The 13,279-nt window shown below is 38.6% G+C and overlaps 1 protein-coding gene across 1 annotated transcript in view; it reads left to right on the top strand.

Annotated features, from left to right (window-relative positions):
* The window catches only part of LOC107751901 (dynein heavy chain 5, axonemal-like), a 122,326-nt gene that overhangs the window by 66,644 nt on the left and 42,403 nt on the right, over window positions 1-13,279 (top strand). The window contains exons 54-58 of the mRNA XM_016567673.1: window positions 2,706-2,730; window positions 4,272-4,539; window positions 5,293-5,524; window positions 6,151-6,265; window positions 12,051-12,227. Of these exons, the coding sequence (XP_016423159.1) occupies window positions 2,706-2,730; window positions 4,272-4,539; window positions 5,293-5,524; window positions 6,151-6,265; window positions 12,051-12,227 (817 nt within the window). The remainder of the gene's footprint in view (window positions 1-2,705; window positions 2,731-4,271; window positions 4,540-5,292; window positions 5,525-6,150; window positions 6,266-12,050; window positions 12,228-13,279) is intronic.

The following is a 13,279-nucleotide window of genomic DNA, read 5'->3' as shown; positions in this document are numbered from 1 at the left end:
AATTCTGTTTTTGCTTTGTCAGTATGGTGTATGGAGTGTAGATTGATGTGGAAAAAAAGTAATTTAAACAAGTTTTATCATAAGGCAGCAACATAACAAAATGTAAAAAAAATACTTACGCAAGGCACTGTATATAATATCAATACATACCAATACTACTGATTGGGCAAAGCCATGGGTTAATTGACACATTTCATGTGATTGGCACTCGTTTGAACCAATTTGTAAAAAAAAAAATTCTCCATTCCCCCTATCATTGATGTTTCTACTGTAATATAAATAAAAAGGTGGCTTTGGTTTCTCTGGTGTAATGCAGTTTAGTTGTACTTCAGTAGATGGTATCTGTGCATAACAGTGTTCTGGTCTTCACTTTCCAATTTTGCTCTGCTGTTGCTGACTATAAAGGGGAAAGAACTCATATTCAATCAACTGTGCAGTCCGACTCAGACAATGAGACTGGACATTTTCAATTCAGACCCCTGTCTTCCCATGCAACTGATAATTCAGTGACAAAATTTAAAGTGGGAATATCTGTTAATCATTAAATTCTGTAAAAAAAAAAAAAAAAAAAAAAAAAAAAAAACAGGAAGCCATCTGTCAAGTGATTCTTTTTATATAGGAATCGTTTTCTCTGGTGGGAGTGGAATGTTTTGCCTGTGGCCACCTGTAATTCCACAGCACTTTTCTTTATATTGCATTTGTGATGATAGCAGGAAAGCCTTTGGAAATTTAACTTGTATTTGGAGAATGTTTTCCATGCTGCTTATATTTTAGAATGATATGAATGAATATGGTGTTGATCTCAGAGTGTGTGAGATTCCCCATAGAAAACAGATTGATTTCACCTTGTTGTGTTCAAAACACAAGCTGCTCACAATTCTCGGCATCCAAGTGGTCTTTTTTTTTTTTTTTTTTTACAACTAATTCCATCTCTGTTTGGTACAGTGTTGTAAAAAGGCAAGCTATCAGTTTTGTTCACTTTCTTGCTATACCCAAAACACTCATCCTTACAGAGAAGACACAAGTGCTTCTCAGATTGCTGTATTGAACACGTTTTTATACATTCCTAATATATTTCAAATTGTGTTGCATCTACAGTATAAGTTAAATATCACACTGCATCTATAGTATGTTAAATATTTTGCTAATAGATCAACTTTGTTTATAGATCAACATAGTTTGACAGTAAATTGAGAACATGTTGCTATATGGCAACACTGTAATATAAATGAATTGCAGTAATGCATATACTGTGTAATATAATAATTGTAATAATAATTGTATTTATGCATACAAAACAGAATTTAAATTTGTTTCATTTGTTCAGAAAAATGAACACAGCTATCGGCCAGGAAGAAAGCCAAGAAGTGCACAACTGAATCTAAAACTTAGGATGAGCTAGGTTTCATAGCAATATTAAAGGATAAATAATTATGATTTTTATTTAGTTCCAGTTTGTAAAAGTAAAAGTTTTGATTCATACAATAAGCATGCATGTACAGTAATTACAAAAGAAATAAATTCTTTTTAAGAAAAACTACACATTTAATTTGATTTTTTTAACAACACATTTGCATGTTCATGGTGCTTTGTTGTTTGTTTATTGGTCACATGACATGAAAACAAGTAAATGTTTTATATTGTTTTTCTTTAAAAATAATTAATTGTATTCATATTTTATGATTTCATTAATTATAATCATATATATATAACAGATTTTTGTTTCAACAGAAAGCTAAGAATTATTGTGCCCTGACTAAGCTTAATCATAAACTAAAATAATTTAATAATTTTGATAAATAATTTTATTTATTTATTTGTTTGTTTGTTTGTTTTTTTTAAGTTGATTGAGACAGAGGCCAAATTCTGTCATTTTGTAGCATTTTATTTTTTCTTTCCTAAATCTCCTTTCTGAATCATGTTGAGGTTTATTGCACCAAAAACAATCATAATTTAGTTTACAATAATTTTTACAGATTTCCTACAATTAATTAGCCTGTTTTTGCTCCATTCAAGAATTCAATCAGCACAATACACTGCAAACTGACATTCACATCTGGCTCCATTTTGATATGGAACATTTACTTTGCAAACACTGTTTATGTTAACTTCAGTGTGCTCATAGGTGATTACTATCATGATGATTTTTGAATGAGTTATAAATGGCAGTGGGGACTGGGGAGGGAGCTTTGCTTTAGTTTTTTTCTTTTCCTTTTTTTCTTTGTTTTAGAGGTAAAACTTTTATTTAAAAACAGAAAAGAAAAGTCAGTTTTATGTGATATTCTTTTAAAAAAGGAATTATTTTCCTTAAAAATTAATTAAAACATGGTTAAGATGTGATTAATATTATTATGGTATAAAAAGAGTAAAATTTGCATAATATTTAATAAACAAAAATGCAAGGCGTATATGTTGTGAAAGGCAAATTCTATGCAAATCTGCAGAGATCTGTGGGGAAAGATTCCATGTGGGCCTATAAGAAAGAGGGAGAGAGTGAGTGGGTAGCCACAGGGAAACCAGTCACAGAATAAGTACCAGGAATAATAAAAAGATTTACAAATGACTAAATGTGTTTAATTAGCACTATGTTCCAATGTGTCTTACTCACCATCACTGAATAAATAAAAGGGTTAGAGAATAATTGGTCATCATTAAAACCGCAGGGTGTACCTCTTGGTGTTTTTGAAGTTGTCATAAAGTCTTAGAAAGGTTTTTGGTCAGCCGGGTTTGGTGAAGGTTATTTCATTAATCATGCTAAGTACATAAAGAGAATCGACTGCACAGGAGAAGAGCACTCGAGGGCCCAGGGAGAGATGGCCCTGCTCAAGAAAATTAATGAAGCACACAAGCCCTCAGTTATACTGAGGATCTCAGGGTTTATTTGGGAAACCGATAAGGCAAGACTGGTGTGTCAGTGTGGAAGACAGAGGCATTAACAAATGGAGTTTAGTGCAAGTTATTATCCAAGATACTGAAAAGAGAGCAGAACAGCAAGATAATTCTTTAAGGGACATGACGAGACAGACTCCAGCATTTTTATATCATGGTAATTGCTTTATTTTTGTGAGACTGAGAGTGTTGTACTCTGTCGTGCAGCAGGAGCCAAAGTTAAGTGAAATATGTTCCAGTTCCATAAATATGTTCCTTGTTCCAGTCATGCACTAATGCATTTGTAGTCCTTCTGAGAGCATTTTGTCTCCTGACAGACTGTTGTATCATAATCTAATATATTAGCATTATCTTATACAGTGGGGCCCAGCAGTATCAGACCACATTGAAAATCTGGGATTCCAAATGTAATTTAAAACATGGAAATAAGCAATGTTTTATTGTTTCTGACCATTTAGAATGAAGAAATAATATGGTCTTAACTAAAAAAAGAAATAAGATATAAGATATGCACTATTTCTAGGTCTCTAAATCAAATAAGCAAACTTGTGACGCTGACCATGTTAACAAGTCAAAAAACTTCCACTGATGCACACAAATTACTCCTTGGAACATTCTCAAAAGTGATAAACTCAAGTAAATACTTATCACCGTTTGAAAGATCCCAACTCTAATGTACCCCAAAAGCTTGAAAGGGATAAGAGAGAATTAATTTAAGGTGATCTGTTCATTTCAATAAATTAATACCCAATGAATATGATCACCTCAAAGGAATGATTCACTAAATAATGAAAATTCTGCAACACTTTATTCAGCCTCATGTCATTCCAAATCCATAATACATTCTTTCTTCTGTGGAACATAAAAGGAGGTGTTTTGAAGAAACTGTTCAGACTGTTCTTTGTCATGCATTGCTCTACCATAACCAGGGGCTACCAAGGTGCCATAAAATCATATGACTCATGGGCTGTATTCCAAGTCTTCTGATGCCATATGATAGAATTGAGTGAAGAACAAACCAAAATTGAATTAAATCTTTTTTAGTTTGACACATTTTCAAATATAGTGAATCACATATTTTCATTGTATGTAAAAGAGCACAGTCTTAAGAAGGTTTTTCTTTTGTGGGCCACGAAAGAAAGTCATGCAGGTTTGGAAAGACATGAGTATGAATAAATGATAACAGACTTTGTATTTTTGGGGGAACTATCCCTTAAGTGATTCAGAGAATGACTAAGAACATTCAAATGTCTTCTCCCTTCCTTTGAAGGAGTAAATTTATTCCCTCAGGTGTGTCATTATGTCTATATTGTACATTTGTCGTAAATTCCCAGAGAAACCAGGTTTAATCTAATGAGCTGGGAAATATTTCTCTGCCACAGGTGTCCAATCTGTTTGCTCGAGATGAGATCGACGAGATTATCAGTGACCTCATTCCAGTCATGAAGCGAGAGTTTCCACGGCGTCCACCCACAAATGAAAACCTACATGAGTATTTTATGAGCAGAGTGAGGCAGAACCTTCACGTGGTTCTGTGCTTCTCTCCAGTCGGGGAGAGGTTCCGTAATCGAGCTTTGAAGTTTCCTGCTCTCATTTCAGGATGCACCATGGACTGGTTTAGTCACTGGCCCAAAGATGCTCTGATCGCAGGTCAGTAATTTGAAATGTCAGATCCATTAAGGTTCAATATACCCAAGGGGAACCCTAAAATCTGGCAGTGATTCTAATGCCTTAATACCGGTAAATAAAATATATCATGTCTAAGAAGGGATACAGCACATTTTTGAGCGAGTGCATTTACTGAAATTTGTGTTCTGGATCAAACAAAACTAGAATGGAGCATACAATGATTGGTTTGACAGAGTGGCAATATTTTACTGCTGTTTCAAATGGTTTTGGCCCCATTTGACCCCATTTTGGGATTTGTATGCTGCTTGTGGAATGAAAAAACAATTAATTCCAGAGACCCAGCATCTATAAACAATGTATAACCGGCCAAATTGCAGACCAGATTTACCTGTTAAAATCAGCACTCAAACCAATGTCTTATAATGCTAATTGTCTATTCCGAAAATAGCCATCATGAATTATTGTCAGAGTACATTTGTGTGCCTGTACAGTTTGATGCAGAAAACAAGTAATTTAGGAATGACACAAAATGATCCACAAACCATTTAAATCAGTCACGTTTTAGAGAACATATCTTCTGCTCTGTTAGAACATGAGGGTTAATGTAGCTGAGAATGGAACAATAATTTAAACATATTCAAAGACAATCAAGAAAAGCATCAGCAACCAGTCGTAGCAAAATGAATGTGATTGTAGCTATTGCTAGATAAACAGTATATATACATATTGTGCAGAGAAATAGGAAAAACATGCTTTTAATTTGTTTTTTGTTAGTGTCAGAACACTTCCTGTCCACGTATGACATAGACTGCACTCCCGAGGTAAAGGGGGAAGTGGTTCAGTGCATGGGCTCTTTTCAGGATGGGGTGGCAGAAAAGTGTGCAGATTATTTTCAGAGGTACCGCCGTTCCACACACGTCACACCCAAATCCTACCTGTCATTCATCCATGACTACAAGACCATCTACAAAGAAAAGCACTTAGAGGTTCAGACTCTCGCTGACAGGTCAGTATAATCAGAAATAGAATGATGAGAGCTTAAATTAATATAGTATAATGTCCTGACTTTGAAGGGTGAATTCACTAAAGTGATGTGCCACTTTTGTGCATTGTATTTGTGCAAGAAAAAAAAATTTATAACCAGGTTAAACAGGTTATAAACCTAGTGTTGAAATAGTGCTGCGCTGTGTATTTGAATAAAGTCATTGTCAATCCCTTTTGTCCAAACATGTCACCTTTCTATGTAAATTAAACTACAGATTCTGCCTTATGCAAAAACCAGACATTATTTGCCTGGCATAATTACTGTAGTATTACTGACCAAAGGAAATAAGATGGTAGATTGGATGCTGTGGCATGATACAGTAAAATCTACTCAAAGTATGCCAGATTGCAGTAATATTCTGCATCCTCCACAGCCTACAACAATATCTGAAATTGCACTGTGCATGGACATTTGTGGGTGCATTTGTATTGTTACCTAATTTGCATAATTCAGTTAGTCCATGCAAATAAACAGCACTATCAGCAGGCACATTCTTAGTGGATTCGCCCCTGATTTTCTGTAAAAAATTTATTACGGAGTCTGGAATGTGTTGTAGACTTTCATTTCCAAGTGTATTGTTTCATTAGGATGAACACCGGCCTCCAGAAACTCAAGGAGGCCTCTGAGTCTGTTGCTGCCCTCAGCAAAGAACTGGAGGTGAAGGAGAAAGAACTTCAAATAGCCAATGAGAAGGCTGATATGGTAAATGTTTTGTTAATGATTGTGTACCTCCCGACATAACTTTCAATTCTGATTATTTCAAAATGTTATTTATTACTTCTAACCATAGTTAGCTGGTAAAGGTCAACAAAACTCTCTCAAAGTCCTGGTCAATTTTAACAGAGGCCCCTCAGGAGTGTGTCAGCTCCTCTGTCCACTTCATTCTATACACGATTGATTGCTTGAGTCATCATCCCAGAAATGAAATTTCCAGGCCATATTGAAGTTCTTGGTTTATTGTACATGGACAGGAATACAAAGGATTATTACTCAGAGATCAACATGTTTGTGTCCTGGGGGCAAAACGAGTCAAAAGATATTTGTCCTTAAAATAAATAACAGACTACAGGCCTGTAGTTATTAACGTCCAACATATTGTGCAGGTCAGCTTGTGCAGACTGACAGCATGCTCACCTTGAAGACAAGTGGATAGCCTCTGCTTCAGGTTACACTAGAGCAGAGATGTGCAGCTCTTCTCCTGGAGCACCACTGTCCTGCAGAGTTTAGCTCCATCCATAATCAAACACACATGAAAAATCCAAACAAAGTCTTCAGGATTGCTTGAAGTTATAACAAGCAGGTGTGTTTGATTAGGGATGGAATTAAACACTGCAGAACAGGTCCGAAATTGCCCTCTTTGCACTAGATGGTTTTTTTTCACAGACTTTTTAAACAGTTCATTCTGACAGCAATTTTCACGCTCAGTGACACCAGGTCGCTGTACTGTTGGTTGTTTGTAGGTGTTCCTGCTGTTGGATGTCAGGGCTCCAGAGAGAGGAGGATTCAAGTTGCAGGGTAAAATAATATTTAACACAGAAAAACAAGGGCTAGACAAGATCAAGTCCAGACAGCCATTAAAGGGAGAGCAGTCTGCACAGGAGGATAGGAATGACGGTTGAGGCAGAGGAGCAGCTGGCAGTGGTGGCAGGTGAGGCGGGGAGAAGAGGAGAGGGATATGGCAGCGGGGGAAATAAATGGTGGGATGACGAAGACAGCCCAGCAGCCAGGAAGGTGGGGAAGCTGGAAAAAAAACAACAAAAAAAAAAAAAACAAGACTAAACTGAAACTGAATGTGAACCTCCAGAAAGAAAGAGTTCAAATAAAGAGGAGAAAAAAATAAATATGAATCTGAAAGAGGGATGTTGAGGTAAAAGAAAAAAAAGAAAAAGGAAAAATAAAAATGTAAACTGGTTATGCAAGTGGGAGCTCCGTAAAAAACACCCTACACCCTATCAAAGCAATTATTAAAATGGGAAAAAATAAGACAACTATTGTAGACAAGATTAGAGAGCAAGACATGAATGACTAAATGTAAATACACGATCTAGCTCAAGACTCGGCACACACACAAAAAAAATAATAAAATAAAAAATTGGCAGTATAAAGGGAAATATGAAAGGAAACTAACAGGTGTGGAGTGGTAACAGGTGAGGATGATAATGAACTGACAAGATAGGAAGAGGGCTGGCCAACAACTACCAGTTAATCACATGGCTAAACACAACAGAACATAAAAACCATACACCAAAACACATGGTCAGACAAACACAACAGTCATGTGCCCCAAATAAACAAAGAGACAAAACACAAACACAGCTGTATCGAAGACCCCCACGGAGGAGTGGATGACCAGGGCGGAGTCCAGACCGCAGCAATGATGGAGGCCCACGGTGTAGTCGATGGAGGGAGGAGCCATGATGGAAGAAGGGCTGTGTTTATCTGACCCGACTGACGGAGACGGAGCTGTTGGAAGAGGAGCCCAGGGCAGAGACGGAGAGCCGCAGAGCCAAGGCGACACTGAGGATCCGGAGGGCCATGGCAGAGGTGACGGCTGAGGCGACTGAGGCGCAAGTGAGGATCCGGAAGACCGCGGTGGAGCCGGAGCAACAGAGGACCAAGGTGGAGCTGAGGGGAGGGAGGAGTCCAACGGAGCCAGAGGTATGAAGGAACGAGGCGTAGCAGGAGGAGTGTAGTCCCAAAGCGTAGGCAGGTGGACGACCGACCAAGGCGGAGCCGGAGGGACCGGCGGAGCTGGTGGGCTGACGGCCATGGTGGAGACGAGGGAGCCAGGAGCCAAGGTGGAGCCAATGGGTCGAAGGGCTGAAGTGGAGTCCGGGTCTCGGAGGCTGAAGGCAAAGACCAGGGATCCCCCAACCATGATGTAGCTGGAGACTGGAAGTCCCGCAGCGAGTCCACACAGCATACTTCCCACAGAGGTGGAGCTGAGGAATAGAAAGGGAACAGAGGAGACAGAGCTGAGGGGCTAGCTGGCAGAGACAGAGGGGGAGGGAGTGGGAGGCTGGGTGGGCCCTTTTTAGAAAACAGTTCAGGGATAGGAAACACAGAGAGTTCATAAACGACCTCCTTGGCTGTGGCTTTGCAGGCAAGAGAGTTCATAAACAGCCTCCTTGGCTATAACAGAACAGACAGAGAGTTCATAACTGGGCGCCACCACCACGCAAGGAGCTGAAGCAAGCTCCGCCGCCTTTGGAGGTTCTGCAGCCTCAACAGGCACCTCTGGAGATCCTTCGGCGGCTGCCATTGGCTCCCCCATATAGGAAGTTCTGTAGACATGGGGATTACTTCTGGGACAGAATGGCTTGAGAGCGTTGGTTTAGGGGTAGCGTCCCTCTCAACCTCCCCTACTGTAAAGGGGGATTCACAAAACTGCAGGACAAATTCAATAAATCTAATGTTTGGATCAAGTCCACTCCAGAAACAGTCTTTTACCATAGCCTCATCACCAGGCATAAGGTGGCTATACAAAAGGAACTCCTCCACATAGCGGTGACCGTGATGTCACCAAGTACAAAATGTTGCTTAAGTCTATATTTTTGGACAGTTATGTTGATCCAGGATCAACAAATGATGTTGATCCAGGATCAGCAAATGATGTTGATCCAGGAACATGTCTTACTTGGCAAAATCACGGCGACCTCCACATAGCATTCAATGGGTCGGCCATTCTGAAAAATGGAGCAGAGCACACTTATGGGGTCGCAAAAAACTCCTGCTAGATCCATAATGTGGTCTGTTGTTCTGTAACGTTGCAGAGACGAGATGAGGCAAACAGAGGTGAGGATCTACGTGCAGGAGTTTAATAAAAATTCAGGAAACAACAAGTAATCCAACATGGGTAAAACAAGGAACTCAGACAAGGGCAGGGAGCAACCATCACAGACATTCAACAACTGACAAAGACTTACTGAATCACTGGGGTATTTATACACAGAGACGCAAACAGGATAACAAGGTAACAAGACACACCTGGGAAAGGAATCAAGACAACCAATGAAACAATAGGACTACAAGTTGACTACAAAAAACACTCTAGACAGGAAGTAACACAAAAGTCTAAACACAAGACAGGGGAAGATCATGACACTATCAAACCAGCATCCTGACACTGGATGCCCAGTGGGTTGTGGTCATAGCTTTTGGAAATCTAATCTCAAATGAGATGTATTGCTAGTAAAAGTAAAATTTCACTTTATTTTGACTTTTTTTCTGTCAAAAAAGTACATTCTGTTGGGAAAATATTTATATGCCTTATGGGAAGCGACATTTTTTTCCCTTTCCAAGGCAATTAGAACATGCCATTTTGAAGGCTGTTAATTTGATTTATTCATTTAGATTAATTTATTTTTAAAAATCTCCACAGTCAACTCAGCTGCTGATACTGCAGGCAATAGGCCTCGCCAAACCAGGGGGTTTCCAAGCATGTTGAAGTTGAACTGTTTTTAATTTGAAATACTCTTTAAAAACATGGCTCTCTTGGCACAAGATGTTGATGCACTTTTATTTTATTTTATTTATTATTATTATTTTTAACAATCAATGGCCCTAGTTGTTTAAGTGTTTCTGGCAGTCTTACAGAATTCAATCAGATCTGCATCACAAATTATTGCAGTAACTTGTCAGAACTGATACAATCACAGATTTCTCACCTTGTAAAAACTGCCATTGATGATCTATTAAAGATGATCTGTGTTAATTGCTGCCCTTCTCTCCAGATGATATACGAGTAGTCTCTCATTAGTCAGGCTCAGAAGATAGTTTTCCATGGGGATTGTGCTTGTGTTGTCTTTATAGTCAGCAAATAAAATAAAAAAAATGCACTCTATTTTCTAAATGCATGTTATACATTTTATTGTGAACAATTCATCAGTGCATAGGTTTAATTTCTTTAAAATATTTTGATTTTGTAATTTTAATTAAAATGTCATAATTGGACCTTCCATTGAAAATAACAGGCTTCTTCCTGGTGACATATGCAGGACTTTGTCCAATTAGACCACTTAAAGGGGTCATGAACTGCCTTTTTTTATTATGTTGTACTGTTCTCAGAGGTCCACTTATGATGTTATCAAGATTTTTAAATAAAAAACATAATATTTTAGCAGTAATAGGCTATTTTCTGTCCTGTTTTGACCCCCCTCTCATCAGAACGCTCTGTATGAATAGGCGTGGCAGATTGTAGACTCGGAAGTTAACGCCCTCCGCTATGATTGGCTAACAGTTTTGCATATTTAAAAATCTGCATGAATGTTTGACAGCCGACATCCTTCACAGATGGACCCTGCTGTGATATGGGTTAAAAACGATCTGTAATAACAGACAAAGCAATTGTGACCAGGTAATAAAAACAGTTACTCACACTTGTGTGGTGCGTACTGTCGGATCCAATAGAGTCGGTACTGAATTGTCTTTTAATTTCAGTCTTTCAGAAAATCGCGCATCGAATTGTGTCTTGTTTGTAAACGAATCCACGGTGAAATGAAGTGAACAACCTTTTATAGACGCGGTCTGGAACTTCATTAAAGATAAAGCTAATCCATTCTTTCCTAATGTTGGGATCTGATGGAAGGTTATGCAGAGACGGTGTTTGTCCACAATTTGGCTATGCACAGTGTCTTGTTGTCTTCTGAGCCATCTTTATCGTCTGGTTTCTGTGTAAACCTGCGTTTGTTTCTCTCGTTATTTACACTACATTTGCGAATCAGTGGGCGGAGCTAAACAGGCAGTGCTGTAGAAGCAGTCATTGATCTTCTTCTGCGGAGGCGGGGTTTACCCACTCTGTTATGTCATAGAGCGGCACATTCCACAAACTGTCATTTTGGCAGATTGGCTTCAATATATTTTTTATGAGAAAGTTTTGAGTTCTGAAACTTACAGGATGTTTTTATAAGGATGTTATGATATAATTTTTATAAGGATGTTTTATAAACATCATATACGATGTTTTACGATGACCTCTTATATGTCAAAAGATCAAGGGAATTTAGATTTCTCAGTTCATGACCCCTTTAAACCACAGCTCTGCAAGCTTGCGTTCATCTACCGCCACATTTGAGTGCAACACCCACCCATCTCAAAATCCAATCAACAACTGATGCATAGAACCAAGTCCCCACCCTGGAGTTTTTCTTTTTCAATATTTTGTTACACTCTGATGTACATCACAATACAGAAGAAAATATCTGTTGATACTTCTGTTTCTTTATGACTTTAAAGTTGTATGGTATTGTAGTCATTCTACTACGTTCTATTCTGTTCTAAATGAAATCCGTCATGCTGCATAAAGCTTGAAAGTAACCATTCAGTGAAAGAACTGCCTCCCAGTCACAGGCTAACTAAAGATCAATACTGTGCTCTGAAACATTAGGATGACAAATTAACAGCCCCAGAGTCTGAATTATAGCATGAAATGCTACAGGTATTACAGCATTGATTTTAGTGTTTCCATTTGTTCTCATTTTTGTTTCAGGTGTTGAAGGAGGTGACTGTGAAGGCTCAGGCTGCTGAAAAGGTCAAAGTCGAAGTTCAGAAGGTCAAAGATAAAGCGCAGGCCATAGTGGACAGCATCTCTGCAGACAAGGCCATTGCTGAAGAGAAGTTGGAGGCAGCAAGGCCTGCTCTGGAAGAGGCTGAGGCAGCACTGCAGGTCAGGAACAATATGGAGCGATTACATGGCAACATTGGCGAGGAGAGAATGAGAGGAGTGTGATGTTTGTGGGGCCTTATGGTGCCTGCAGCTTCAGTGTAATTACATGCTGCCTGTGAGGATGTAAAAATAGATTGTGCGATGGCAGGGTTGCTGTAGGGGGTCTCGTAGCGAGCAGGGGTCTGACAGCAACTGCCTCTAACCAACCCCACACACCACACACCCACTCACTCATATAACCACACAAACACATACCCCACCTCTCCCCTCCACCACCTGCCCACTGTGTCCCTCCCATGAATCTGTCCATAATGCATCCCATCATACCTGGGACTCTTTCTTTTTTCTGTTTTGATTTTTCTGTGCACATTTCAATATGTCTGCTCTAGATGACACAGATCACTTCCAGTTTAGTTGCAATAGTTCAATAACAGTTATTTCAATAACATTAATAACTAAAATTTAGCTACATTACTATAGCTTATAGCTTATGAATATATGTTAAAATATACTTTACTTATTTGGCATAATATTCTAATCAGATATTTTATACATTTTGAATGATTTATTGAGACACCCATATATGAGAAATACTGCACTACGTTGTTTTAAGTTAGTTTCACAAAGCTTTTAAAGCTCTCAGTATACTCAAAACGAAACTGAAGAACTTGTGTAATGTCATTTTAAACAAAATCAGGCCAAGACAAAGTCTGTATCACTGTTATGTATTTCCTGAGAAAGGAACCAGATGCTTCATCATGATATTGACGCTATGGGAATGCCTTCAGTGTAACTGGTTTCTGAAGCATATATGGGTACACGCCCATCTTGATTCAGTACCATACTCATATGATGTCACTATGTGCACTGGCATACTATAATAGGGCGTCCGTAAAACGTCATCATCTTTGAATTGTCTTAAGGAGGATGCACAGGCATGCCTGAAGTATGGCAACACAATGCAGCATCGTGTTCCCTTGTCAGGGAACTGGAATGAATGAATGAATACACACACGCACACATATATATATATATGTATATATATATATATA

Source organism: Sinocyclocheilus rhinocerous, unplaced genomic scaffold, assembly GCF_001515625.1.
Source record: "Sinocyclocheilus rhinocerous isolate Xijiao unplaced genomic scaffold, SAMN03320098_v1.1 scaffold752, whole genome shotgun sequence".
NCBI lineage: Eukaryota > Metazoa > Chordata > Actinopteri > Cypriniformes > Cyprinidae > Sinocyclocheilus > Sinocyclocheilus rhinocerous.
Note: the sequence above shows the minus strand (reverse complement) of the source record. Positions and strands in the feature narration are given on the sequence as shown.